At 45.6% G+C, this 26,786-nt stretch overlaps 6 protein-coding genes across 22 annotated transcripts in view; 2 read left to right on the top strand and 4 right to left on the bottom strand.

The window, feature by feature from the left end:
- The window catches only part of Eip74ef (Ecdysone-induced protein E74), a 158,378-nt gene extending 152,445 nt beyond the window's left edge, over positions 1-5,933 (bottom strand). For all 3 annotated transcript variants that reach the window (XM_076817643.1, XM_076817644.1, XM_076817646.1), the window contains exon 1: positions 5,341-5,933. The gene's annotated coding sequence lies outside the window, so the exon portion shown is untranslated. The remainder of the gene's footprint in view (positions 1-5,340) is intronic.
- Positions 5,934-8,827: 2,894 nt separating this feature from the next.
- On the bottom strand, positions 8,828-10,090 carry LOC143371978 (uncharacterized). Its single transcript, XM_076817734.1, has 3 exons — positions 9,722-10,090; positions 9,584-9,643; positions 8,828-9,238 (listed from the first exon to the last, which is right to left on the bottom strand). The coding sequence occupies exons 1-3, from the start codon at positions 9,845-9,847 to the stop codon at positions 9,017-9,019; spliced, it is 408 nt and encodes a 135-aa protein (XP_076673849.1). The 5' UTR covers positions 9,848-10,090; the 3' UTR covers positions 8,828-9,016.
- A 154-nt stretch (positions 10,091-10,244) lies between these two features.
- On the top strand, positions 10,245-15,928 carry Ctr1a (Copper transporter 1A). 2 transcript variants are annotated; one of them, XM_076817717.1, is made up of 5 exons: positions 10,245-10,468; positions 14,049-14,288; positions 14,347-14,579; positions 14,693-14,722; positions 15,047-15,928. In XM_076817717.1, the coding sequence occupies exons 2-5, from the start codon at positions 14,049-14,051 to the stop codon at positions 15,246-15,248; spliced, it is 705 nt and encodes a 234-aa protein (XP_076673832.1). In that variant the 5' UTR covers positions 10,245-10,468; the 3' UTR covers positions 15,249-15,928. The 2 variants fall into 2 exon arrangements, with proteins under 2 accessions (XP_076673832.1, XP_076673833.1); XM_076817718.1 differs by lacking the exon at positions 14,693-14,722.
- Rab9 (RAS oncogene family member Rab9) lies at positions 15,438-19,299 on the bottom strand. Of its 12 annotated transcripts, none has more exons than XR_013086162.1 (5): positions 18,115-19,298; positions 17,790-18,046; positions 17,399-17,716; positions 17,231-17,290; positions 15,438-16,979 (listed from the first exon to the last, which is right to left on the bottom strand). XR_013086162.1 is itself a non-coding variant. In XM_076817713.1 (5 exons), exons 1-3 carry the CDS (start codon positions 18,547-18,549, stop codon positions 17,695-17,697), a joined length of 714 nt encoding a protein of 237 aa, XP_076673828.1. In that variant the 5' UTR covers positions 18,550-19,299; the 3' UTR covers positions 15,438-17,290; positions 17,514-17,536; positions 17,675-17,694. The 12 variants fall into 12 exon arrangements, 4 of the variants coding, with proteins under 4 accessions (XP_076673828.1, XP_076673831.1, XP_076673827.1 ...); XR_013086164.1 differs by having other exon boundaries at positions 17,514-17,716; XR_013086165.1 differs by having other exon boundaries at positions 17,675-17,716.
- Positions 19,300-19,796: 497 nt separating this feature from the next.
- On the top strand, positions 19,797-24,806 carry Drosha (ribonuclease 3 drosha). Of its 2 annotated transcripts, none has more exons than XM_076817593.1 (11): positions 19,797-19,986; positions 20,114-21,052; positions 21,120-21,363; positions 21,438-21,629; positions 21,696-22,053; positions 22,131-22,548; positions 22,622-23,573; positions 23,651-23,860; positions 23,927-24,249; positions 24,322-24,467; positions 24,538-24,806. In XM_076817593.1, exons 2-11 carry the CDS (start codon positions 20,133-20,135, stop codon positions 24,702-24,704), a joined length of 3,930 nt encoding a protein of 1,309 aa, XP_076673708.1. In that variant the 5' UTR covers positions 19,797-19,986; positions 20,114-20,132; the 3' UTR covers positions 24,705-24,806. The 2 variants fall into 2 exon arrangements, with proteins under 2 accessions (XP_076673708.1, XP_076673707.1); XM_076817592.1 differs by having other exon boundaries at positions 19,798-19,976.
- LOC143371966 (pseudouridylate synthase TRUB2, mitochondrial) lies at positions 24,798-26,393 on the bottom strand. Of its 2 annotated transcripts, none has more exons than XM_076817703.1 (5): positions 26,375-26,393; positions 25,903-26,112; positions 25,421-25,829; positions 25,223-25,359; positions 24,798-25,149 (listed from the first exon to the last, which is right to left on the bottom strand). In XM_076817703.1, exons 2-5 carry the CDS (start codon positions 26,048-26,050, stop codon positions 24,878-24,880), a joined length of 966 nt encoding a protein of 321 aa, XP_076673818.1. In that variant the 5' UTR covers positions 26,051-26,112; positions 26,375-26,393; the 3' UTR covers positions 24,798-24,877. The 2 variants fall into 2 exon arrangements, with proteins under 2 accessions (XP_076673818.1, XP_076673817.1); XM_076817702.1 differs by lacking the exon at positions 26,375-26,393 and adding an exon at positions 26,201-26,351.
- Between the last annotated feature and the right edge of the window lie 393 nt (positions 26,394-26,786).

The raw sequence follows: 26,786 nt of genomic DNA, 5'->3' as shown, positions 1-26,786 counted from the left end.
CTTCCTTCGAGTACTTAGGGGACACGGGGGCCTGGATCGATCGGGCAAGTGGTTCTCGGCGATGTTTGTCACGCGTGCACAGGTCGAGAAGTCGAACGCGAGGCGGACTCTCTCGCGAATACGCTCGCGGACAAGAGCGGCTCGCTGTTCGTTCGTTCGCTCTTAATGTCCGTGCCTGGTGACCCGCGGTGCAAACTAAACCCACCGGAGAAAGTTGCCAGATACTTTCTCGTAGCTCCTCTACCTCTTTGCGCACCGGTCGATGCAGTCGCTTAAATGGTCCCCCGTATCGCTGGCCGACCAGCGCTCCCGGCCCGTAACGCTTAAAAAGCCGCCGATACGTATTAGAAATTTTTACATCCCGCCGCTGAACTTTTATATCCGCGAGCAAACGGTGTCACCGCTCCCGGCGCGCGGCGTATCTAAACTTCTAATGACCGCGCACTTTTCAGCAAAATAAATGACGAATCGCCGAGCAGTCGCAGGAATCAGCTATATAGGCACGTTCGTCGGGGTCGACGCTGGCACGGTAATATCGCGATGAATCGCGCGGATGCGCGCGGCAAGAATGGATCATGGGGCTGGCAAAAATGTCGAACCATTCTTGGCCAGTCTTACGGGCTCAAGGCATTCAGCCGCTTCGCGGACCAGCGACTTGATTTACTCGTTCGAGGGAACGAACTCGCCCGCGCTTGCATATACTTCAGAAAGGTATAGAGAGCCGTGGCTCGCTATCCAGCTCTCTCTCTCTCTCTCTCTCGCTCTCTCGCTCTCTCCCCTTCTACATCTATCTCTCTATGTATAACCGAGGCTATTATACTCGCAGGTACATCGCGCGCATAGTCGTCGGAGGAAAATCTTGGTCCTCCTACGCCCGTTCGTTAACTATTCATGCGCGTATACCCCGTGTAGCCCGCGGTCGACCGTGATGAATTGGAGGTTACGCGCGCGCAGCCGGGGGAAAAAAATTATTTAGCCAAGCCCCGGCGCGATAAGTCATCCGTTTCGACCGCTCTGCGCGGAGATAACTCGCTCCGAGAGCCGGTTAACGCATGATAATGAGCGAATATACCGGTCGACCAGGTGTCGATGTTCCCGATATCCCTTGGCTTTCCCTACGATTTCAGACCGAATTCACCCCGGCGGACGGCAGGATCGACGACCGACCGAACGAGACGAATCCCGCGCCCTGCCGGCCGCGGGTTCTTGCGCCGCGCCGCGGCGAGAAGAGTGCCGAGACAAGAAACTAGAGTCATTAGTCGGCGCTGAATGCGCTCGGATACCACTCGGGAGGGGGGCAGGGCTTCTCGGCGATAGAAAAGGAAGATTTTTCGAGGATGCATCTCCTCGAGGATGCAACCGACCGTGACGTAGCTTTCATGCAGCGAGCCCCGTGACGTCACTCATTCGATGACGTGTGGTCAACCGCGGTCAATGCACCAGGCCGACGTTTCTTGCAGGGCACTGTAATGCTCGGTTCACTGGCGTCGCCCTCGTGTGCGTTCGTTCACGTACATAGGCCTGCACCGGCGGTGCATGTACGCGCGTTACACCGCAAAATACCGGGTGTTCGCGAAATCCTCCCCTCTCGCCGCACCGGATTAAGCCATTACACCCTCGCCCCCTTTCCTTATTCATCCGAAGCACGCTCGCCCCGCCCTGCACCGCGCCAACACTCCTTTCCAGCTATCGGGGAGCACCGCGGAAAGCGTGGCCGACACACCGGGGGACGCGGTTAAAAATTCATACGCGACGCGGCTGGGCGTTGCTTGAGATTCCTGCAGCGTGCAGCGCTTATGCCGGCATCAAAAATTCACGCACGTCGTTGACGCTGCTACCCTACATCCCCGTTTAATGACTGTATCCATTTACTTTTATTCTTCGACACCTATTTGCGCGGGACGCCTCGGAACCATAGGTGTACACTTAACTGGCTAATGGGACCCGTAAAACCGAGCAAAAACCTCTTAACGACCGTAACCTGTTGGCACGTCCATCGTCCGCGTTATCAATGTTTAATCGCCCGCAGAGTAGTCGCCAGTACCTCTGCGGCTTAAAGGATCGAACGTCTGAAAACCCTTCTGCCCTACGCTTTCGTTTCGTCTCTTAATCTATCTCTCCGCCAGTCAAGTGTCTATCTACAGTCCCGAAACACCGTGTATTCACGCGAATATCTGCCGAGATGAGCCGCGAAGGTTAAGCGAGATAAAGTTTGAAGGTTGAGCGAGCCGGGACGTCGTTCACCGGCGACCAACGTCTCGCCGCGGACAATGGCCCAATTACAATTGCCTTTTTCGACCCCATTGCCGTCTAATCGTTTAGCACCGGTGTGAAAAAATCGCGCCCACAGCTGGCGCCCACGCGTACAGGCGAAGCCCACGGGTCGCGGCCAGTAGTAGGTGACGCGAGCTATCGGCCAAGTAGAATGGTCCGCGGTATAGTCAGACAAGCCCCGATAATCGATGATCGGGCGGCCGTGTGGCCGATACGGGGATTGTTTACGAAGCGAGGGAGAAGCCGAGGGAAAATCGTACGGTGCACCGTGAACGAAGTGCGAAAGAGGAGCAGCACGTGCCGAGGGAACGTTGCGTCAGCTCGCTCCGCGGCGGTCCCGGTCGTTCGACGAGACACCGAAGCCAGGAGAATTGAAAGTCACTCCGCCGCGGGATTCGCGCGTCGAAACTCGGAAATTCCGCTGCACATATTTCCCGATTGCGCGCGACGCGAAGGACAGAAGAGAGGCACGGGAACCGAACGGAACAAATCCGTTACGTAACCACCCCCATCCCCGCCAGCTCGCGGCGCGGTTTTACTTTTAAACGTTGTCTACGAACAGGCCCGTAATGGTTTCCTCTCGTTGCCGACCGTATCTTATCAAGATTCATGGAATTTAGCGCAAGAACGATGCCTCTCGTCGATTACTTGTCTTCGGAAACTCATGTAACGGTGTCTAGAAAGCATGTAGGCGAAAGGAGGTGCAACCGCGTTGCATAACACCGGGCGAAAAAGCATTGTGGAGTATTAATCCTCGACAATTATCGCCAGGCCAGCACTAAAAGTTGCTCGTTAGGAAAGAAATACGGGCCCGCCGCGGGAACCAGTCGACGGTGTCCGTTCTTCGGCGGGCGCGCTGGTTTTCGTGCTTTCTAAAATGCTGTTTACGCGCGGCGCTTTGTTAACATCGCTGCACATCTTCCGGAGCGTGCTCAGGAGGAACCAAAGGGAACTTCCATCCGAGGGCTCCGCGAGCGATGGAAGGGACGGAAATTGGTCGGACGGTCGATCGAACGGATCAGCCGAGGGACTCGCAGAAGTTAGGACGAATCGATGCGACGGGGCCGCGTCGGCCAATCGTAAACGCGAGGGAACGTGATCCATCGAGAGCGCAGGGAGGAAAGAAGGTCGGGAAAGAGGCGAGTAAGTGCGGCGAACGACACGCGGCTGTGTCTCGGGCTCTCTCTCCCCTTTTGTCGGCCGAGAAGAGGGCTTTTCGCGAATTTCGTCCACGAGAGGCTCGCAGGAGAGATGGAAAGAGAGACGTGACTTTAGCCATAAGCCGTAGGTAGGCCGCGCAGAGCATGGACAAGCAAGTCGAGTTGAGAGGCGCGGACGGGCGGTCAGAGACCCCGCAGGGCCGGCGCAAACAGTACAGCATTACCCACTCGCTCCTTCTATCGCAACCTGGACCCAACAATGCTCGATAATCCTCCCCTGCGATCGCGTCACCTTTTAACCGACAACCCGCAAAAATCGCCCGGCCCGCCTCTCTTCACTCCTCCTTGCCGCGGGTCCGTTTCTACCCCCGGCGCCGCGGAAACGTACGGGTTCGGTGGAAACGGCCGCGTCGCACGGGCGCTTCTTCCTTCTCCACTCGAAAACTGACCGAGCCGGGGGAGAAGGAAGAGGAGCGACGGGAAAAGCCTGCGCGAAAGGGGAAAGACGTTACGCGATCGAGGCTCGTCGTAGCGTGCTTCCGTTACGAGCAGCCCGCTCGATCGATGCCGTATAGAAAAGTGGCGAATGACTCAACGGCGATTTCGTTAATTTCACTTTTCATCGGACCTGCATTCTTTTACCTTTCGCGATCGAGCACTGGCCGAGCAGCACGCGCGAGAGTGTGTACGCGAGCGGTCTCCGCGGCGACTTTCTCTGTAATTCGCGCGCATAGCGTCCTCGCGGAATTATGATTTCCGCGATTCGTTAGAAATATCGTCGGACGTGACGCCACGCGGTCATAACGCTCGCTCGTTTACGGTAACTTTCTGTAACCAGCCGCGGCGCTCTTAATTTCGATGATACTTTCTCTCTCTCTCTCTCTCTCTCTCTCTTTCCCTCGTCGCTATTCTTTCCTCTTCCGGCGTGATTAGCGAGCGTCGCGGGCATTGAGATTTTTAATAGAAACCGATGTGGACGGGAGAAGGCATGCGAGATCGCGTGACGTAAAGAAATCATTAGCGGCAATGGGAGAGCTATCGGCAGACGAGAATGTCTCGTCATTATTATTATCCTGAACGGGGCAAGTCGTACGTACGCAGCGATCGAAGTAACAACGAAAGTTAGATTACGGTCCGTTGACGATAAATAGTCAGGGTGGATATCCTCTACGGTCGAGTCGCGAGAGAAATAGAGCCAGTTTGAAAGGCACCCCGAGAGAAAGCTAAATATTGACGCGGGTGGGGTTTAAGTTAAACGTAGAATGTTACGAATCTATTCTGGTAGCGAGTAAAGGAGCAGTTGTGCTCGTTCCAGCCTGTTTTGCTAGGAAGGTAAACAATGTACCGAGAATACCGAGGCGCAGAATCGAATCGTAATGCGTTCCGACGACCCCCCGGCCGCGTGAGCCTAGCGATCGCTACGCTATCCAAGAAACGTTGGAAAAGTTCTCAAAGCAACTGGGTCGCTGCTGTCCGGCCTCGGAGAACCGACGCTTTTTCCACGGCTCGCCGAAACTTTCGACGACGTCCTAGTCCGTCTTAATCTGCACGGTCAATGATCCCTCCCTGCCCCGATTTCACAAATTTCGCTGAAAAAGGCCTCCCAGGCGCGCTACTATTTAGCGTCTACGACGGGCCAATCGACGTGGCAACGAGAAACGGAACAAACGCAGCAACGATACAAAACCGCAGAATCTAAAGCACCCGAATTTCCAAAGTCTAAAATCTGTTATTCCGCAAGTAGATGTTGCAACACTCGAACCGACCATCCTCTACACGCAAGCGTATGTATTTCGATCACCCAGAGATTCACCGTTACCTAACGTTAACGTTAAGCTAAACACCGGACCAGAGAGCTTCTCTGCCAAAGGCGGAGCGTATTAGAAAGAGAACTTTTTCCACTCACCGATCGAAGACGCGCCCGTGACATCTGGATCCAGCGGTCTCTCGGGGTCGCTTCCTCTTCCCCCGGGTCGTCGTCACCGGGATCGTCGATCCTCCGTTTTGATCCTGGGTTCACTTCAAGTCACCAACTGACAAACCACCCACACACTGCACAGTCCTCGCCGAGACCCCGTTTCCTCTCTATTTAGCCGCGTTGCACCCGGGGTGGGCTTCGAGCGTGGTGGCCCTTCCCCAGGAGGCTAAAGCGGTGGCGAAGATAGCCGTCGACTGTCCGATGTCACACCTCCCGGGTGTGCGCGCGTGCCCGATCCCTCTTGTATAGCTCTGTTACGTTCCCGGCGGCTCTGCCGGCACGTGGTCGCGTACGAACGAAACACTTTCAGGCTGGCCGTCGAGAGAGCCCACGCGTCTCATGTGCTTGTAATCGCGCGTTCGACTGAGCGGCCGAGTACTCCCGAAGCCCCTTGCTCGCGCTCGTGCCGCTCTTCCTGCTCGCGCGCACTCGCTCGCTCCGCTACTGCCGTCTCGCCTTCCCCCTCTCTCTCGCTCTCTCTCTCTCTCTTTCACGCGCCAGAATACCACCTCCTTCTCTCTCTCTCTCTCTCTCTCTCTCTCTCTCTCTCTCTCTGCGAACACCTATCCCGTGCCTTCCTCCGCGAGCATCCCCGTCGCCCTTCCGCCGGCGTTCACGGTATTCCTTCTCCGTTATCATTCGACCCCCCCCGCCGTTTCTCACTCACTCTCTCCCCCGGGTGAGAGCTTTTCCCCATTCGCTCGCATAAACGGGGAGAAGTTTTCGCGAATATTACGATCTCAAGGTTTGTTTGCATTGGGTCACGTCCAGCGAAGGTTCGCTTCCCACTCGATCAGCGTGGTTTCTCGATTATCCTGATGCCCGGTGCTCCTTATTTCGATTCCCAGGTCCGTGATACGAGAGGTATGCTCGACCTGCACTCGCCAAACTCCGATACGGCATTGAAGGATGGTCTCTCTTTACACAAGTACTCGTAGTAAACGTCGCAGGTGTGCGCCCAGTGTTATTGCCTTATCATCTGCTTCTCGGAAAAGTGCGTTACCATCGCGATTCTTCGCCATTGCCCCTATTACCTCCCACTGTTCCTTTAAATGCTCTGATTTAGCGTTCGCCGTTTCTTCGGACGTCACTGCCCCCCTTCTCTCCCCCTGCTTCATTTGAATACTTTCCCTGCATTCTTTCGCGACGCGTCTTCGATTGGCCATTGTTTTCCGATTAACGACAACGATTTCCTTGCGAAGTTGCAGGTCGCCGTCCAACGCGCAGCTCTGTCCCTCCTCGGCGGAACGGTGCTCGTTCTCCGCGGTGCATGTTCGCAGAAGGAGACGCTACGAGGCCCCAGCGGCTCGTAATCGCCGAGAGAGAACCGTCTCGTCCATCTTCGTTCCCGACACTCTCATTTTCTTCCAGCTCGCTATCTCCTCGGCACACTGAAACACGGGATTTATTATCTGTTACGTCGGTGCTGCGTCTTTTGAGGCAGGTTAGGGCGCTTAACTCGACATTAGCCGTTCAGCTCTACCCCCTGCGGCGCCCGGCTTCTGCATCGCTCCGATCGGTTAACGCGCCCGCGGATCGGCGGCCATTCGCAGCGGCGGTATGTAAGTCGCTAATCGAACAGGATCGCCGAGGGTTCGCGGCAGTTTCGAGGATGTCAAAGCCAACACAGCCGCGCGGACGTCGGCTCCAGGCGGCTCGTGACTCAGAGCCCCGACGGTCTGGCCGCGACGTTAGAGAAATCGCGGGAAAGGATGGACGTTGATATCGCTCCAAGGTTGGATGTACGTTTTAAAGCACCTACATGTGGGCCAGTGGGTCGGCTCGACATTAGCGAGGACGCGAAGTGGATCGCGCGTGTCGAAATTGCTCGCACGATACGAGCCCACCCGTGCGATGATTAAGATCCGCTATCGGCCGATAAGTTAACGATCCCAGACATTAAGATTAGATTCCAGCTGCATCGCCCAAAATCGTTGCCGCGAATTTCCCAAGCGCGCCGCGATCGGCTGGGGAGGTTTTCACGCTAATGAATTTCGCGCCCGGAAACACGGACGAGTTTCTGCTGTTTTTTTTTCTTTTTACCACTTCTGCGGGCAATAAAGATTGATCACGGAGTCGCGAAACGGCTGGATAATCCCGGTAGACGATTCCATCTACCTGAACGTTAAGATTTATGCGTCTAATATGACCGGCATTAATTCATAAATCCGGCGAGTATTACCATCTACGAAACTGCACGATTCATAAATCCCGAGATTTATGCCTGCGACGCTAAGCGCTGCGGATGGAAATGCTCGCGCGACCGTGGTCCGCGCGAGCGAGCGCGCGCGCGCGCGGGGGGAGTTAAATTAACCTTGAAGCGATTCAATTGCTCGAATAAAAATTGCAAATCTCTGCTACCCGCTTTTAACCCGTTGCCCGTTATTAAACGCTCCCCGCGTGCTCTCGAACTCGCTCGACGCGCGCGGAAAACGCGAGCGCGCCTCTCCAGGCTGAGCGCGCGCGAGGTTCGATGAAAATTTCGCCCGCGACCGGCGACGTTTCCGCGTTAACTCTCCCGCGTCTGTCTCTCCCTCCTTTTCCTCTGGCCGGGCCAGCGCGCGTTCCGAAAAGGTGAAAAATTTGCAATTCCACGGTGTGACACCGGAGGCGAAGATCTTTAGCCGCGGAGGAGATGGAGGTCGTCGTTAGAGGAGGAGGTGGCGGAGAAAGAGAAAGAGGAGGTGGAGGAGGCACACGGGTTCGCTTTTGCCTGAGCGTACCCGTTCGTTCACCCTAGCGGGGGCACCAACCTGGCTTTACTTCAGTTACAAGCCGAGAGAGCCGGCGCTGTATATAGGTATATAATACATTCTCGCGTGTACTTACACCTAGTATAGGTAGGTATACGGAGTGTACAGAGAGTGTCCCGGTCGAGCATGATGCGGTTCCACGGCCCTTTACGAGCGAGGCGGGGTACCGACTTGCCCCGTTCTCCAAAGAGAAAGACCGAGACGCTGGCAGAGAAAGGGACGGAGGCCAGGCCCTTGTGTTCGAACGCTTTCGACCGCGGATCGCACTTTGAAGGAAATTTTATAACCCGGCACGGACGCGTCACGATATCGATCCTGGCGTCGGGGATGAAATTCGCTCGCCGCTCGAAACTTTGGCAAAGCTTCGAGCCTCCTGCCTCGGTCGGCCGCAGGTGTCGGGGTCCGTCGAGGGACGTGAAATTTCTGGCGAAAGATCGCGCGCATTTTTTTGTCGTACGTGACTTTTCGGTGCCGCAGAATTTGCGTTGCTCGGCTCGTTCAATCGAGGGGTCCTTGACCGAGCACGCGATGATACCGAAATGCTGACTATTCATAATAATGACGCTTACTTATGAGAGGATTGCCCGAACAGCCGAGTACGTCGGGTTATCGTAATGCGACATTTATTCAAGGCTGGTAAAATTGTATCGTTTTTCGTGGGGAGTTGAAAAATTCTAGGCTTCTTTATTTATTCTCGTGTAGCCTTATCTGCGCAGCGTTGTATAAATAAGTCACTAAGCTATTACTTCATTATCGATTCTTAATAAGTAAACGTACATCACATAATGCCTGAATTGCGAGAAATAGAATATACAAGGGGTCGGAGATGATCGAGAACTGCAGCGATTAGATTAAGAATAGCGACCAGTGTGTGTGCTGACCATTCTGATGGATACCGGATCTGTCACTGTGTCCGTTGGGCTGGATCTCTGCTGTTGATGCGAGTAACTCACTTCCATATCAATTTCGTCCAATTCTTCTTCTTCCTCTTCGTGGGTATCCGATTCCTCCTCTTCTTCTCCCTCGCCTTCTTCTTCCTCCTCTTCCTCCTCCTCCTCCTCCGATCCACGGAACTAAACACAATTACAATTACACTGTACGCGACAATTCCTATTTCACTTTCGGCTAATCGAAATGCAATCGTGCAAAACAAAATCACGTCTCCTGTCGTTTACACGGTGAATTCTTTTTTAGCGCGCGTACGTCGTCCGGTGCGACAGTCGGTAAGAACGTCGTACAGGGATTAGTTACCACGAATGGTAAAAGCTTTGGTATTTCGCAGAGTAATTTTATTTTCTTTCTAGCGACAAGCTCCTGCGCCGTGGTATGATCAGGTGTGAGAATCGATGACGAAACGTTGTCAAATATGTAAGTAAAATATGATATGCGTAAGGGAGACATAAGTGAGGTTAACTTACGTCGCTGACTGTCTTGCCAATCGGGATGTAATCGTATCCTTGCACTCGAACATGTTCCCTCTGTAAATCAAGACAGTGATTCGTATGCGATTGACTGCCAAGCGGTTACAGTTAACGTATGCCACTTATGACACCTACCCATGCTTGATGTTCCGATTCCAGTGCAGCTACTTCGCTTTCGTCGTCGCATGGCCTGTCGGCGTTGAACCACAGAGGATCCGTTGCTCTGGGTTGTAAATTCGGCCACAATGGCATAGCCGACATACCGAGGCGACAGATTTTACACAATATTCAACAGAACACAGAGGATCGATGCTTCGCCTACCAAATTACGAAAAATACACAAACCCCGTGAGCATGCGCGGTAAGTGTGCGCTCGAGTTTGAGCGCTCACCGGTCTCTATTCAAATGCTGTTGCATGTTCGAAGACACGTTACGCACGTTTATCTGGCTCCGCAGCTACAAGCAGTTTTAAAATTCGAAAGATATACTTCTAGTATCCTTCTTCGGCACTTGTAAATTTCTATTTTACGTTAGATTGAATCTTCTTTTATTAGAAGCTCGAGGCGTTTGAAGCACATCGCATCGCCATACTCACCGCTCCATCTGACGGCGTCGCATGGAAAATAATCCCGTTACTGGTCTGGTGTCACGTGTTTACCCGCGGAAAGCCATTAGGCCGAGTCTTCGTTATTTTACGTTCACGGCGATGGAGGAAACCGAGAAAGTTGCGTGCAGTTTATTAATGGATCTCTGAGAGGTTGCACGGCTGTTCGCGCAGAGAAGGCTGCGAAAGTGTCCACTTAACTTATCGTAATTGCATTCGAGTATCCTCGAAGGACAGACGTATTTCGTGTGTGACATAACCTCGCCCTTCCAGCCAAGGTATGCAAGCAAATTCACGGCCTTTCGTCCGTCAGATTCAGAGAACCTGGCGCGTATTTATTGTACAATGACATAACAGGCTTTAAAGTTTAGTCCTAGAAGTTCGAATCCTCGCGTACTGCTATTTACGATTCCGGTTGTGTAAGTCCAACGCGCAGTCAAATAATCGATCTACATTGACAGCTGCATTCATGTTACTAGAATGCAGTAAAGAAAGTTACAAAGAGAACTTTCACGTATTTTAATGTCTATGTAATCTCACTGCCTTTCGAAGAATCCCGATAATCCGTTGATTTCTTCTTTCATCGAGAACTAATGGTGTGCTTGGAGCAGAAAACAGTTTCGATTTCTCCGTTAGAAATGCACGCAAATGACATATGTTACGGGTATATGGCGCAGAGATAGTTCAAACTGATAAAAAGTGAATGTATCTCGTGAAATTCTCGTCTTCGCGAGACGTTGCTAACCGATGTCGCGTAACGTGTCTCTTGTCCAAATTCTAATCGAAATGTAAGCAATTTCTCTTCGCCAAGCATGATGTGCTTTATCACGGGATCTTTATCATCCCGTAATGTTCGTAACGGAAATCTCTACGTCTTCCCACCGCGCGCGTTAATTATTCGCAATTAACCGTGATCGATTCAATTGAAACCAATATCGTTCACTCTCCCGGTACATTGAATTTTGCATTACACAACGATGTATCGCCGGTATCGATGCATCGAGCGATACATCAGTGTCCATACGATGTCGAGGTAACAAAACATGTTCCACGCGATTCCCGTAACAAAAGCTGCGGGTTAATATCAATGGAACTCCCTTTTGTTTCGCGCGATCGATGCGTTCCTTCGGATTGCAGGAATTAATCGATAATCGGAGCATCCTCTTCCGTGAAGATTATAACGCCTATTCCCCCTGGGGGGAATCGTGGCATTTCAATATCAGGATTCCTGCGGGACGGAATATTGACCATACACTGGCGTAGAACTCCTTAAACCTCTTTCCTCATTCATCATGTGTCGACTGTTTTTCCTTTTTTTTTAATTACGCCTCTTTAACTGCAGAAACGTGAGTAATTGAGATTAATTCTCCCAGGAACTTCTCACTTCAACTTTCAAAATTGGTTTCCTGTTTTCTACATATTCGATCTTTCCAGTCGTCAATTTTAATCGCTCGTGGTTTACGCGACGAAATTCTAAACCGCAAATAACAGTCGACCGCCTTATCGCTGCTCCGATCATCGTGCTTTTTAGCGGCTCAAATAATGCGTGCCACTCTGGGTCTTTTTCCACGTCGCCACGGACATTCTTGCGAATCTTTTACTTTCGTTCATGCTCGGTGCAATTTAATCGGTGTAATTGCCTTCCGACGCGTATGCACAGTGTCCGCGTTTTTCCTTGTCCGATCGAGGTGAAAACACAATGGTGTTTGTTTAACGTGTCCAAGGATATCGAAGCGCGGCCACGTAATTAACCGATACGTATTTAACGTTACTTCTAAATAAGTGAAGAACGGTGTTTCCGTTACATTTCAAAAGCTGTCGTTTGTCACAGAAACGATGCGCGTCGATTGCGCGTCATCAACGCCACAGTTAGACGAATTTGTTTATAAACAACACGTAGCATTCCGCCGGCGTAAGTCGTATTATTTCACACGCATAGATAACGGCAAACGTAATCGATTAATAAAATAACAAGATTGCTACGGCGTTAAAATGATAAAAGCAAACATACAACGGGGACATGGGCGTCCTAATTTGCACGTCATCGAACTAATTTCAATATTGCGCAATTTTCTTCCGTTCTTCCTTACATAAGATTGTATATTTATATGATAACTTATCCTTTAGCGCAGAGTAATGTGTATTCTGCCAACCATTATCTCTTTAATCCTACCCAAACGATTTTAACGGCTTCCCACTGTTTTTTTTTATGACAACTACACGCGGGAATATTGTTTAATAAGGAAACAACGGGTGAAAAGTATTATCACACAACTGCGCAGAATGCTTTTACCCATGTTTCCGATAAAATAATTATTTCGTAACCATCCCTCTGTTAACGAACCGTGATACGTTTTCGCGGACTATCTGTTCGCTACGCAAAAACGTATCGCGTTTCCTTCCAAGTATACTTTTCCAAACGCGTCGTGTTCCCGAGGCATCGCGCTCTTATCAACTTTCATTATTTCGCTCGTTTCGACGGGTATCTGCCTCCGGCCTGCAGCATTTATTTAACCAAAAGCATATTTCTGCGGTACATTGTTGGGACATCTGCCGACCTTTACACCTGTAGCGACAAACCTGACATGTTTTTATACTTTTCTATGCGAAGGTCCACCGCTAGTGAAACTAGCAGCGTAACTTCGCCAGTGCTCTTTCAATGCATGTCACCTCCCAGTGCACACGCTATAAATTTCTGAACAACTTAATTAAGAGCTTTCGACATTCCAGTCCACGTGATCGAAATTCAGCTGCAACTTGTACGTCCTTCTGTATCAAGCCGGATCAGCGGTGTAATTCACGATGGGCACAGTATTTAATTCCCCTTCGAATACCCCATTTTCTACGGCCGTGTCCCGATGGAACTTCGAAAAACACGAGCTTGGCGATTTTATCGTCGTTCTCGGTTCGCCGCACAGCAGGGTAAACGTTGCGATCGCCGCTTGTAAATCCCGCAGATCGCAGTGCACGCTAGGGAGAATGTTAGTCTCGGTACGTAGGCCGGCTGGATCTATCCCGAAGAAATTCCGCTTTAGAAAGTGCGCCGGCTCGTGTTTTTCCTTTCTTTTATCCGATCTCTTTGTTCTCGAGTCGACCAACCGCCGCGCCAGTCATGAACTCGTTTCTTCTGTTGCCTCTGTTCCAAACTCGTTCACGGCTAGCCTGGCAAGCTGCCGAAGTGGAACGAATGATTTGACGAAAATCACGGTCGTAATTAAGAAAGAAAGAAAGAAAACTGTCGTCACCTTAAAGAAGCTCTGCGAGTCGCTCGGAACCGAGTAAAAATGCTTGGAGAAGTTTCGCGGAATACCTCGTTCCCTCGGATTTGGAGATCTGGCAACGGCACCTTGCCGGTGTCGCCGATTCGCGAAGGAATCGAGGTGTTATTGTAAATTGAATGAGGGAAGCGCAGGAGCAACAGGTGATCCTTATACACGCAACTTGATTCCGCCATTGTGTCGGTTTACAGTGGTAAAAAGGACACTTTGTTCGCCGTTAGATAAAACTTGATACTCTATTTTAGAACATGCTTAGGGCACAATTGGTCCCCTTCTCTTCATTGAGTTTATTACCGTGCCAATGAAGGTTCGACAGGCACTTGTGGCTGTGCGGCATAGTATATAAACGACGCTCGGCTGAATTCCAGAGGCATTTGGCTTCTGTCTCGTGTCCTCCGACGCGAGCGGTATGTCACCTTTGTGAATTGACGCTGAGATATGTCGATACTCCTCCAAATCTTTGTACCGCGGGAGAAAATATAAATTTGCTTTCTCAGCGAAGCGAATGGAATTTAATTACACTCGTCTTCGTCGTCGCAACCAATTTCGCGTTTTTTTAAAAAAAGTGAATCCTTTATAGATGTCTCACGATCATATGGCACACATGATGAATGCATCGGGGATGCACGCGGCCCACGATCCTCATGCGGCTCATCACGGCATGGATCACGCGACCATGCATAGCAGTACGGACCAGGCCATTATGGATCACGGGATTATGGATCAAGCCAGTATGGAGCACGGGAGAATGCATCATGCGGGTCACACCGTCGCTGCCTCGGCGGAAGGGTGTGCAAATATGGGAATGCACGGTATGTCGGTACGTATCATTCGCGGATAAAACGTCGCGGATTTATGGTACACGATCCCACTTGCAGATGACATTCCACGGGGGATTCTGTGAAAACGTGTTATTCGAATCCTGGAAGATTTCGTCGGTCGGCGGCCTCATAGGGTCGATGATTGGTATCATGATCATGGCTGCGCTTTACGAAGGACTGAAATATTACCGGGAATATCTGTTCTGGAAGACGTACAATGCTCTTCAGTACAGAAGCGTCACGATGCCCTCCGAGAAGAACGTCGTGGCCGAGGATAATCGAGTCGTACAGTAAGTTTCTCATTTTTATACACAAAGTTCATCGTCGCCGTTTGTAACTCCACTTTGCCGAAACGTAACCAAAGAGTTGCTGCTGATTTTTCAATTCAATTTTATTTTTTTAGTATGGTTGGAGAAGTAATTCACAAACAGCCGTAAGTAAATGAGGAATGGATCTATTGCTTTCTGATCTTCTGGTCCTAATGCAGATTCCTCTTGGGAATGCATATTTTAAAATTCTTCGATTGCCCTTTCTTGGGACAATTGAAATTCTTGTTTGCATGCAGTCTTAAGTATCTTCTCTATAATTATCGAGGACCGATTTGATTACTTTGTATGTCTAATATTTCGGCAACTCTTCCTTTTTACTTACATCATATATTGCTTGGCATGATACTCTGTTATTATCGTGCATATTGGATTTTTTTTTTATACGAATCTGATAAACGATTAATATACTTTTGTGTAAATCTGTGCAGGCCCACAATGTTGTCATGGATGCACACGTTTCAAACGTTCTTACACATTGTGCAAATTGTGCTGTCGTATTTCCTCATGCTGATCTTCATGACTTACAATGTCTGGTTGTGTTTTGCTGTAGTATTCGGCGCAGCAATTGGTTATTTCCTGTTCGGCTGGAAAAAATCTGTTATCGTAGACGTCACGGAACATTGTCATTAGTTGTTTATGTATTTATAATACATTTATCTTCCTTGTGACGAGAATGTACATATGTGTGCACTGTCACAAACTTCATGCCAATCAGAGTAACTCTGTAGCGATCCATTCTGTGCAATAGATACAAGGGGGGAGTATAGTTTTTTTTTTTCCCAAATTCATGATATCTACAGAAATGTACGAGGGGAGACGTTTTTCAGTTCGTTTATTCTTATGCATAGTTATTTTATGCACACAGAATGCAACATTCAGCTGTTCGTTAGAAAAGCATGGTTTAATTATCATTGAATAAAAATATCTATAAAAGGCAAATTTGTATACAAAAATACTGGAAGATTGATCTTTCACGTGGACGACCATAACGCACTTAATTTGTAAATATTGTTAAGGACTTGAAACGGGGAAAGTATCATAAGATGCGCGCACACTTTTCTCCAAACTTGTACACTTTTACTCTCGATTCTTTTTCTTTTTTATTGCGACATTTTATACATGTTTTATTCGCCGACCAACCTTGACGTTTGAAAAAAAGTGTGCATTGGTCTCTTGAATATCGCATACATTACGATGTACTGTTACAATATAACGTTATTGGCGACTGTATTATTAAAAATTAATCTAGAAACTATTGTTATATGTAAAATATAAAATAATATAAATATAAATTCACTTGTGTAATTAAACGTCTAAATGAGGTTTCAGAGACATTTTACCAATTTTAACAAGCAGGCGATACCTTTATTTTCTCTTGCAAAGCCGACTCTCCGGAATATAAAAATTCGTAAGGTGCGGACACGTATGAACGTTTAAGACATATTACGAAAATCTTGGCTGCCATTCTCATAAATACAAGATAATAATAAATAAAATTCTCTACAATAAATGCGATATATACTGTACAAAGGCGATTTTTATAAGATTATCAACGAGACTCGTGCGTGTAATGATAGAAAACATATTCAGTTGGTATAGAACTGATCTTACACGTGTAGCAGTTGGTGAGATGACACCTTGATATGATTAAATTTTGTATGCGGTTCGCACCTGAACCAACACGCTGTTCAGAGCGATGCTAAAAATTTATATATCCCACATGTAGCTATACAAAAAGCACCGACATGCACGTCACGAATATAATTAATTGCGAGTCCTGCCACTGGAAAGAATTCTCAAATTACAATGACGTTACATACTCTGTATTCCTTAGTACGTAAAGCATTACCTAAAATGTTAAGTAGCTTCTAGGTAAATTACATTGCTTTAGAAATGCATTCCATTCATACAGGGTTGTACAAAAAGCTTTATTTGATGTGTCTGTAACATTATTAATTTTGTAGGAAAATCTTTAAACACCGACTGCAGGGCATTCCAAGAGCAGCAGAGTATATTTTATTGTATATATATATTTCAAAATCATACACAATACGTATGTATGTATATGTATATATACACATGGTGATTTAAGGTGATCTTTCTGATAAATATATAGGTCACACCACTGCCCTTAGTTTGTGCTGCAAGGATAAGGCAAATTTAGATTACAAAGCTAAATTACAATTTATATCTATTTCTTATTTATAAAGCAGTTGATGATAATGATTATTACTATTATTATTATTTTATCACAAGCCAATGGTGTACGAAACACTTAAAATACTGTCTGTAGCTCGTGAGCTGCACAAAGCGTGATACGAGTAGGACGTTCAATTTGACCTTACACTTTATAGTTGTATTCTGGAAATATCAACGATAAAATATTATCCTTTACGCGTGATTTTGTCAAATTAGTGTAAATACTTTCATAAAATCCAACAAAATTCAGCCGAAGGAATAAAATCAGGCGCATCCAATCGATAAAAGTACCACGCGGGCGTTATATTCATTGGCGACATAAACAATATTTATTGCTAGTAAAAATTAAACGCAACAAATAGAAAAACATACGAGTGTCCCATCGAAAAATTACTAATAGCATTAAAATTCACCTCGTTATGAAGAAAGTATTGTAGTCGGGCAAGAAATCCCTTCAAATTACTCTGTTAGACCTAGAAGAAAAAGCATGTTACGTGCAAAATTTCTGACGCAGCAGTAGTACGAAATATCACTATTCCCGTGTGAAATTCGTGTAAAATCGCGTTTTTAAGTCTTCCGACGTTTTAGTAATTCTGTTGCCAACGGTCATAAATGAAATTCTCGAGTACTAGATGAAGTAGTGAAGGAGAAAGAAAGTCTTGCGTAGGTCAAATAAAAAAGGAATAGAGTCCTTACATAATATAATGTCCTCGTATGTCCTAAACACAGTAATCATCACTTGTAAGAACTAGTTCAGTTTTCAACATAGCATACTCTTTTTTTCAAGCGTAAACAAATTTTATATGTCCATTCCGAGAATGTCAATATGCATCACAAGTATTATTTGTTGAATTTACCTCTTTACCACTCGTTTCAATTATCTGATCGTAATCGTGGATCTAGAGAAATATGTTTCATGCATTACATTATGGAAACATAAAAGAAATTTGAAATCTTATATCTGTAACCTACTCAGCACCGGACACTGGCATACAACAACTCGAGCGATGAGGAGACTGTTGTTTAGAAAGATCGACCGTATCTTCAACTAAAGGACGCTCTAGTCTAGCTTCCAGTTGCGCCCAAGCAGCAACAGCTGCGCCAAAAGCCGCTTCGACGTTAGTGGCATCTTTCGCAGACGTTTCTACTAATGGGGGATCTCCGTTCTCCGCGCACCAAGCTTGGGCTTCTTCCGTCGAAACCTGCTTATCGGACTCTGGAACATCCACCTGTAAAAAGCGACTCCTATGAGTATCCCGGTACGCGGTATATCTTGCTCTGTGCTTCTCCCGCTTACTTTATTCCCAACAACTATGAATGGAAATGTTGATCCTTCTTGAACATCGGCGTAATAAAGGAACTCAGATCTCCAGAGCGCTAAGTTTTTAAAGCTCGTTCCGTCGTCAACCGCGTACGTCAGAAGGCAAATATCGGACCCCCTGTAAAATGGTGTTCTAAGGGTCTTGAATCTCTCTTGCCCAGCTGTGTCCCATATCTGAAGCGTGTACGCCTCTCCATTGATTTCGATGTCCTTGTTTAAGAATTCTACTCCGATAGTATGAAAACTATGTTCGTCGAAGTGGTTCGAGACGAATCTGTTCATAAGACACGACTTGCCGACGCCGCCGTCGCCCAGAATCACCACTTTCAAAAGCGTCGATCTCTGAGAATTGCGATTCTGTAGATTGCCACCTCTCTGTGTACCTACTGTGGTAGAATTATTCCCTGACATTTTTCTATTCTTCACTTTTTAGAATAACGAAGAAATCGCGTGTGCGAAAAATACGACACGAATTTACGTTCCTCACATATCAATAATTTCGATGAGGAGCAATTGGATTCCTCACTCGTTGGACGTCGATCGTAGTCGATGACTTCCTGTCAATGCAGCAATCAGCTGATTCTTATGTCGAATAAGCCAATTCGCTTTTTCTTATACTACGTACATTTTACACTAAGGATGGTCACTCGCTGGCGGTTCCTAAGCTTCATATTCTTCGTGAACGGCGTTAATTAAGCAAACGTTTTAATCTCGTGATTTTCGCTTCACGGCGGGGTATAACCTTCTCATTTTATATTCGAAGTTTTACGTCGATCTGAATGATATTCAAGCGACTCTGACCAGCGAGATCGCGGTATAAGATTCTGTGGTAGCCGCGTGCTTTGTCCTCGTCGATTTCGATGGAATCGCGCGAGCCAAGTTAAATACCTGCGGGGGATGTCCTTTGGTGCTGAGTTACAGCCATCACCGACTGAAATTCCAATTCTCGTGATCAGATATATGGCCCGCGTACACTCGAAAGCGTCTGGAGATGGTAAATAACATGAACGATCCTTCGATGTTCACGATCAGCTAAAAAGTATCACTGTCTCTATACATTTTTGTTGTGGGCAAAGTATTTGACACTTTGCAGACGACGAAAGAAACGCCCATGTTGAATGTGAACGCACAAGTGGAACATGGCTACCTGAAATTATAAATAATGTTAATCCCAACTGTGCGGGACAATATTGGACCGCATGTGACAATTAACTAATAATAACTTTTGCAACAACAAGAACATATGTAGTCCAACGCTACTATTCGCAGGATAAATCAGAAATTATTAAAAGCACGCATGTGTGCTATACGTGCAGTTAGCGTAATTTTATTCATTCGAGCTGTAGCGTCTGATATTTTCTATAAAAGCGATTCTTAGGACGAATAGATATTAGTTTATGAATTATTAGTTTATAAAAAGAGTATTTTTATCTTTCAATTCGTGGTAGGATATTATTTAGCCTGTCGCTTTACGCATGAATTAGTTAAATAATAGAAATAGTACTTCTGCATTTTTATGAATCGTTAGAATAGAAAAAAAATAGTAAATTATCAATTGTAACCATTCGATTACCTTCAAATCGTTTGAATTATATTTGCCTTGTAACCGGAAGATGGAGCTATGGTTTAAAGATAAAATTATATCGCGTACATTTAGATGTCGTATTGGTTCAATGGCTGTAAAGTAGCAGTGGGCAGGAGAACAAAGTTTGTTCTCGATAAATATTAAAAAAGGCTGGAAGAAATTATCTTATGAACACTTACTTTTATACTTTTCTATTCGTTTCTATAATTAAATTCAGTATCGAAATTCGAGTCCATTAGGAAGGTCAAAGATTGTAAGAACACGTACATGCTTTCATAAAGTTTTATAATTACTTAGTATTTGTTTCAAATTCCTGTGATCGTTAATTCTGTACAGTAAATAGTAGAAGCAGGTTTATCTTCCTTTTACTTGACGTGGTAAATATTTCAGGTGAAACACTTTGTACAAAATGGCAAATCCTCCGAACGCTGGCCAACCCTACTTCTGGGGTACAGGAGTTTCTCAGCAGCAAAATATGGGATACTATTCTGTGCCGCCGCCAAATTTTCCACCTCCAAACTTCAGGCAGCCACCACCATCTTACAGCATGCCTGTTCCTGCTTTACCACAGAACAAACCAGCCAATTTTGTTTCACCGTATCATTCTATGCAAACGTGTTATCGAAACGAAGTTCCAAATTCTTATCCCAAGGTTCCTTATCAGAGTCAGATGAAAATGCCCTGCAATAATCAAAATTATGGGGTTTCTGGGTATTCTCAATCGGTAACAGGTAATTTTAATACAAATTGGAATGACAGAAGTGCATATCAGAGTAGCAGCAGTACAGAATGGAATTCTAAAACTTGTTCGTCCGATTGGAATAAGTCGCAAAGCAAAAATTCATGGTACGAACCGAATAAAGTACAAGAAAATGGCAGGAAGCCTGTATATGAAAAGTATAATGACACAAAGAGTAAAAGGTCAGAGTCGAGATACAGAGACAGAGACAGAGATAGAGACAGAGAATCTTCCAGTGGTCACTCGTTCAGCAGAAAGCGCTCTAGAAGCCCTGAAAGTAGATCAAGATCCAGCAGATCGCCGCACAGACCGCGAAAAAGCGATTCCCAGAGAGATAGATATTCGAAATATAGCAAAAATAGATCATGTTCTAGGGAGCGTTCTCATACCGAAGACAGTTCTGAGAGAAGATCATCGTACAGAAGAAACAGTTCATATGTATCACGCTCGCAAAGGTCGTACGCGAGTTGCAGGAGCAGGAAAAGATCTAGATCTCAGGAATCTTATTCGTCTAGAGCTACTAGTCCAAGTAATAGTTCCTCCAATAAGAAGGATCCAACCGAGAGGGAGTTACTCTTAGAAAAATATAGGTAATGCATGTTTTTAAAAGTTATATATGTATAGAAGTCATTGTTTGTCTCTAATAATCCCTTTTAGACAGGATTATTGCGCTACGAGCAAAGATATGGAAAGAAAAATGGACGAATTATCTGCAATGGGACCTGAAGGTATCATGGAAAATGCAAGAAAAGTGTGGACGCGTACCGCGCCAGCAGATCTGTATTATAACAGAGACGAAAGCAATGCAAATGTAATGAGAGCCACACCTAAATTGCTCGAGTTATGCGATTTATTTAAGAAAGTATTACTGGATAGAGCCGAAGCTGCAAGATCTTTGCAGGTACATTAATTTCGATTACTGTAATTGGAAATCTTTTTAAACGCTAATGTATTTATGATTATGTTATTATTCAGCCTCCCTATGAACCACCTCCAAGAAAAACTAGAGCTCGTTTGTGTAGGCACAAGTCAGAAGTTTGTAGCAGCTCTTCTTCCGATAGCGATAGTTCAATGGACGAAGATGATAGAACAATGGAAGAGTTAATGGCGAAGAAACAGCATCCACAAAGATTGCATCCTGAAATGTGGTTCAACGATCCCGGAGAAGTGAGTATTACTTTTTGAATATTAAATTAAGCTCTATGAGCTTTACAAATATTTTTATCGTTTCAGATGAACGATGGCCCTTTATGTAGATGTAGCGCAAAATCAAAAAGGTCCGGGATTAGACATGGAATTTACGCTGGAGAAGGTGCAATAAACAAGTGCGATTTAAGTTCAAACAACGCCGATAAGTTATATCATTATCGAATAACAATTAGCCCGCCAACGAATTTCCTTACTAAAACGCCGACGATCATTAAGCACGACGAGCATGAATTTATATTTGAAGGATTCTCCATGCTTTCTCATTTCCCACTCGTAAAATTGCCGACTTGCAAAGTAATCAGATTCAACATAGAGTATACGATACTCTATATAGACGAAAAGTTGCCGGAGAATTTTACCATTCGAGAGCTGGATTATTTTCGTAAGCACCTGCTTTTAGTGTATTTCACGTGCTGTATTAAATGTTGCAGGTTCGTTGATAATTACTTTGGTTTACAGAAAATTACTTATTTAAGGAGGTATTAGAGCTTGTAGACTTTGATTTACAAGCAGCACAAGATAAATCCGGTTGCGGGCAGTTCCATTTTATGCCAAGATTCGTGCGTGACCTAGCTGAAAATGGACAAGAGATTTTATCCATGAACGAGGTTTTAAATTATTTAATAAAAAGTAGTAAATTGTTAATAGATCCAACTGATCTACCTAGGTTAGTGGAGATGCCACAGTATAGATGGCAAAACTTTGCCGACGAAGTAAAAGGTATGATTGTTACGTACCCTGGGAAAAAGCCGTGCAGCGTACGTGTAGACCAATTGGACAGAAGTCAAGCCGATCAACCGCCTGGCGAAATCGCTTACCCCGAAATCGTGCATTTTGGAATTAGACCGCCGCAGCTTAGTTACGCGGGAAACGCGGAGTAAGTAGCTCTTTGGTAACGCTATAACGCGCTTAACGCACAATTATATCCGAATTTTCATCGGTCATTTCAGTTACCAAAAAGCATGGAGGGATTACGTGAAATTTCGACATTTATTGGCTAATATGCCGAAGCCGTCGTTCGAAGATAAGAGAAAGCTAGAAGCTAAGGAGAATAAACTCCAAGAGTTGAGAACCCAAAGTAAAATGAAGCGGGACGTTACCGTGGACGTCACTTCCGACGGATTTTATAGGACCGGAATCATGTGTGACATAGTGCAACATGCCATGCTAATTCCTGTACTTGTTTGCCACTTGAGATTTCATAAATCCTTGGATAACTTGGAATGCACGTTAGGCTACGAATTTAAGAATAGGTACCTTCTGCAATTAGCACTGACCCATCCGAGTTATCGCGAGAACTTCGGCACGAATCCAGACCACGCACGGAATTCTCTGACCAATTGCGGGATAAGGCAGCCCGAGTATGGCGATCGACGAATTCACTACATGAATACGCGGAAGCGCGGTATCAATACGCTGATTAATATAATGTCGAGATTCGGCGCGAGAACCGAGACGGAATCTTCAATAGCGCACAATGAAAGGTTGGAGTTCTTGGGAGACGCGGTGGTCGAGTTTCTCACGTCGATTCACTTGTTTCACATGTTCCCTGATTTGGAGGAAGGCGGCTTGGCTACTTACAGAGCCGCGATTGTTCAAAACCAACATCTGGCTGTGTTAGCAAAGAAATTGAACTTGGAGGAGTACATGCTGTACGCACATGGCAGCGACCTTTGTCACGATTTAGAGTTGAGACACGCAATGGCCAACTGTTTTGAGGCGCTGATGGGTTCGCTGTTTCTTGACGGAGGCATAGAAGTCGCCGACAGAGTTTTCGGGGAAACGCTTTTCATGGACGAGGAGAATCTTTCGCAAGTTTGGGTACACTATCCTAAGCACCCTTTGCAGGAGCAGGAACCAACGGGTGACAGGCAATGGATACCAAGCTTTGAGCTGTTGCAAGTACGTATACGTACAATAAGTACAGCCTTCTGCGTGCGTTCAAGAATCCAAGATTCACATTTCGTCTCTTTGCGCAGAAATTAACGAAGTTCGAAGAATCGATTGGCATCGAGTTCACTCACATTCGTCTTTTAGCAAGAGCCTTTACCGATCGCAGTATAGGATATACGAATTTAACATTAGGTTCGAACCAACGATTAGAATTTTTAGGAGACACTGTACTTCAACTTATAGTTTCGGAATATTTGTACAAATATTTCCCAGAACATCACGAAGGGCACTTATCGGTAAGTATTTTTGTAATCGTTCACTCGTACGTTCGAAGAACAAAAATACACCTTTATGTTTCGCAGCTTTTGCGAAGCTCTCTTGTAAATAATAAAACGCAAGCCGTCGTGTGCGACGACTTAGGCATGACCCAGTATGCAGTTTACGATAATCCAAAAGCCGAGTTGAAAACGAAGGACAGAGCAGATTTACTGGAAGCGTTCCTAGGTGCCCTTTATGTCGATAAGGGCTTGGAGTACTGTCATGTCTTTTGTGACGTGTGCTTCTTTCCGCGCTTACAAGATTTCATTATGAATCAAGACTGGAATGACCCGAAAAGCAAATTGCAACAATGCTGCCTAACGTTACGAACGATGGATGGCGGGGAACCCGATATTCCTGTATACAAGTAAGTCGTATAAATGTAAAACGAATTCAAGTGTGTTGTTACAAAGTTATCATTGGTTAATACTTTTGCCAGAGTAATTGAGTGCAAAGGACCAACAAATACCAGAGTGTACACTGTTGCTGTATACTTCCAAGGAAAGCGACTAGCAAAGGCCTCGGGCCATAGCATTCAAGAAGCAGAAATGAATTCAGCTAAAGAAGCTTTAGAAAAGTCTCAAGGTATAAAATTAAATGAATTTAATTCGGACATGAAAGCGTTACTTGTGCCTCATTCATTTATTTTCGGCAGATTTGTTCCCGCAGCTGGACCATCAGAAGCGCGTAATAGCGAAGAGCATGAAAATGCAACAGTGGCCAAATAAACATAAATCGAGGGGTCGATCTATGAAACCTATAGATAGACACGATGATACCGATACCGGTCATCGTTCTAAAAGAAGTCGCAGTGAAGCATAATTAACTATGAAACGATAATCTAGCAAAATTGAAGTTTAAACAAATTTCACATCACAGTGTATAAGATGGGAGTGGACGCAATAAATCTAACAATTACTGCTACGTTTTTTTTATTAAAAATATAATAAATAACAAGTATCATCAAGATGATGGTTCTCCCGCAAAATGTACACTTATACACTACTAACTTCCTGGGCTTCTACTAACGTAGAGCTTTCCTGGTGCAACACACCTGGATTCTCGTCAATGATCCTTCCACACATTTGCATGCTACCCACAATACCTTTTATGCCCCAGTGTTTCATCAACAATGCATGTTTTATGCTAAACAAACCATTTTGCACGCAGAGTATTTGAGTGCAAGTAGCAGTGCTATGAAGTTGCAATCCTAGGTCGTGAATCAGTGTTTTTAGATACATTTCATTCTCATTTATGGAAACGATTTCTGTAAAGAGCATAGGGAAAAGTTACACCACTCGATATTTTCCACCAACTGTTGTTTATTGAACTTTGTTTACCTAATGTGAATTCGGGAGGCGAGAAATCTATGCACCGGATCGTGTATATTAAGGGAATATTAGGATCTGCGGGTCTGAGCAAACCCTTCACTGCTAATTCATACGCAGCTTGACTTTGCATATCTACTCCGCACAATCTGCAAATGTTTAGAAATTACCGATTGTTCAGTCTTAGGTGGGTACTAATCCCCTACTTACTCGAACATCTTTCTCTGGTGAGACGACTGCATCGAACTACATATTTTGTCTATATGACCACGTTTCACACGTGCGTACGTAGATCTTTCCACTATTTTCCCTGTGTGAAAATAATTGTCTGTCGCTTGGCCCAATAATCCTTTCACTCTGTAGAACCTTGTACATTTAGCTTCTCTTATTCTTTGCACGAATTGATTGCCGTAGTTGATCCCACAAACTACTACGCCGCAAGTATCTCTACTCATGATACTCGTGGCTGCAAGTTTGAAGTCGTTCATTTGGTACCGAGGGCCTACTACCAATGGGTGATCGGCGTAACTATCGTGAACAATAACCTTCATATCTTTGTTTGTTGAGCCTAAAATGGCTACATGCTGAACTGGCGGTCGCACGTACATGTTGTTAAGATCTGAAACAAATGAGTTACGCGATTAGAAGCCACCAGTTTGATATTTCATAGTAAATGGAGAACATGTTGAAACCTTTGCATAACTTGGAGATTATTGTAGACCTCATGAGTTGGAAAGGTATACCCGAGGGTTTGTAAATGACAAATACACCGTTAAGTGATTTATACAAGAGTCGTGCATCGTTTACGTGCCTCTGCACTTTCTGCATTGTAAAATTCATCTTGAATTTCAGTTTAGTTACTTTTATCAACAATTCCTTTCGTTAACTTCACTCGAACGGCACTGCAAGAAATATTTCGCATACGTATAAACTGATACGCAAATACAAATTATATGACGATGTAATAATTGAACTTCTTAATATTCTTACATTCCTCCCGAGAATATTACAACCCATTATACCATAATATTAACAATGTATTACATTTAAAATTGTAATAATGTGTTGTTTAGAAAATGCAACAATAAACACGGTAGCCGTCTAGTAACTACACTCGCAAACTACAGCACCTCAGTCGATAACTCCTTATAAATAGAAATTTACCTCTTTTTAATACATCCACTACCATTATGTCACAGACGAGGTATAGGATAGACCTATCGCCAATGCATTTTCTGTCACCGGTTTGGGAGGTCCTAGCATGATGTAAGGATATAAGGTGTGCTCTTGCGCACCCTTTTCAAATTAGTCAATAACGTGCTCTTCCCAAGATCCCTCATATTGGATTGTCAATCAATTGGATAGAATGAATTTGTCAACATTTCGATATGCGTCCGTAAATTGCATATGCATTCATATACATACATACTTTAATATGGCGGGAATTGGGAATGCGCAGTAAAAGACGAAAATGAGCCGCTCAGCGCGCACACCTTATATCCTTACATCAACGCTACGTGTGGTAGGAATTAGAATTCAAGAAGTGTAAAATAGGTCATTCGAAACCCGCGATTTA

The sequence above is a fragment of the Andrena cerasifolii genome, chromosome 8 (genome assembly GCF_050908995.1).
Source record: "Andrena cerasifolii isolate SP2316 chromosome 8, iyAndCera1_principal, whole genome shotgun sequence".
NCBI lineage: Eukaryota > Metazoa > Arthropoda > Insecta > Hymenoptera > Andrenidae > Andrena > Andrena cerasifolii.
The sequence above is the reverse complement of the archived record's forward strand: the minus strand, read 5'-3'. Positions and strand labels throughout refer to the sequence as shown.

What these genes read in the sequence shown, in the direction of transcription:
- LOC143371978 (XM_076817734.1), bottom strand. Translation starts at nt 9,847, where the DNA reads ATGTCGGCTATGCCATTGTGGCCGAATTTACAACCCAGAGCAACGGAT. An exon ending in AATCGGAACATCAAGCATGG is followed by an intron (nt 9,644 to 9,721) that starts GTAGGTGTCATA and finishes CTTGATTTACAG; the next exon opens with AGGGAACATGTTCGAGTGCA. An exon ending in TTGGCAAGACAGTCAGCGAC is followed by an intron (nt 9,239 to 9,583) that starts GTAAGTTAACCT and finishes AATTGTGTTTAG; the next exon opens with TTCCGTGGATCGGAGGAGGA.
- Ctr1a (XM_076817717.1), top strand. Translation starts at nt 14,049, where the DNA reads ATGTCTCACGATCATATGGCACACATGATGAATGCATCGGGGATGCAC. An exon ending in TGGGAATGCACGGTATGTCG is followed by an intron (nt 14,289 to 14,346) that starts GTACGTATCATT and finishes TCCCACTTGCAG; the next exon opens with ATGACATTCCACGGGGGATT. An exon ending in GAAGTAATTCACAAACAGCC is followed by an intron (nt 14,723 to 15,046) that starts GTAAGTAAATGA and finishes AAATCTGTGCAG; the next exon opens with GCCCACAATGTTGTCATGGA.
- Rab9 (XM_076817713.1), bottom strand. Translation starts at nt 18,549, where the DNA reads ATGTCAGGGAATAATTCTACCACAGTAGGTACACAGAGAGGTGGCAAT. An exon ending in TCATAGTTGTTGGGAATAAA is followed by an intron (nt 18,047 to 18,114) that starts GTAAGCGGGAGA and finishes CGCTTTTTACAG; the next exon opens with GTGGATGTTCCAGAGTCCGA. An exon ending in ATGCCAGTGTCCGGTGCTGA is followed by an intron (nt 17,717 to 17,789) that starts GTAGGTTACAGA and finishes ATATTTCTCTAG; the next exon opens with ATCCACGATTACGATCAGAT.
- Drosha (XM_076817593.1), top strand. Translation starts at nt 20,133, where the DNA reads ATGGCAAATCCTCCGAACGCTGGCCAACCCTACTTCTGGGGTACAGGA. An exon ending in AAGCTGCAAGATCTTTGCAG is followed by an intron (nt 21,364 to 21,437) that starts GTACATTAATTT and finishes GTTATTATTCAG; the next exon opens with CCTCCCTATGAACCACCTCC. An exon ending in ATCACGAAGGGCACTTATCG is followed by an intron (nt 23,861 to 23,926) that starts GTAAGTATTTTT and finishes TATGTTTCGCAG; the next exon opens with CTTTTGCGAAGCTCTCTTGT.
- LOC143371966 (XM_076817703.1), bottom strand. Translation starts at nt 26,050, where the DNA reads ATGAATTTTACAATGCAGAAAGTGCAGAGGCACGTAAACGATGCACGA. An exon ending in AATCTCCAAGTTATGCAAAG is followed by an intron (nt 25,830 to 25,902) that starts GTTTCAACATGT and finishes CATTTGTTTCAG; the next exon opens with ATCTTAACAACATGTACGTG. An exon ending in GCCTCCCGAATTCACATTAG is followed by an intron (nt 25,150 to 25,222) that starts GTAAACAAAGTT and finishes TGCTCTTTACAG; the next exon opens with AAATCGTTTCCATAAATGAG.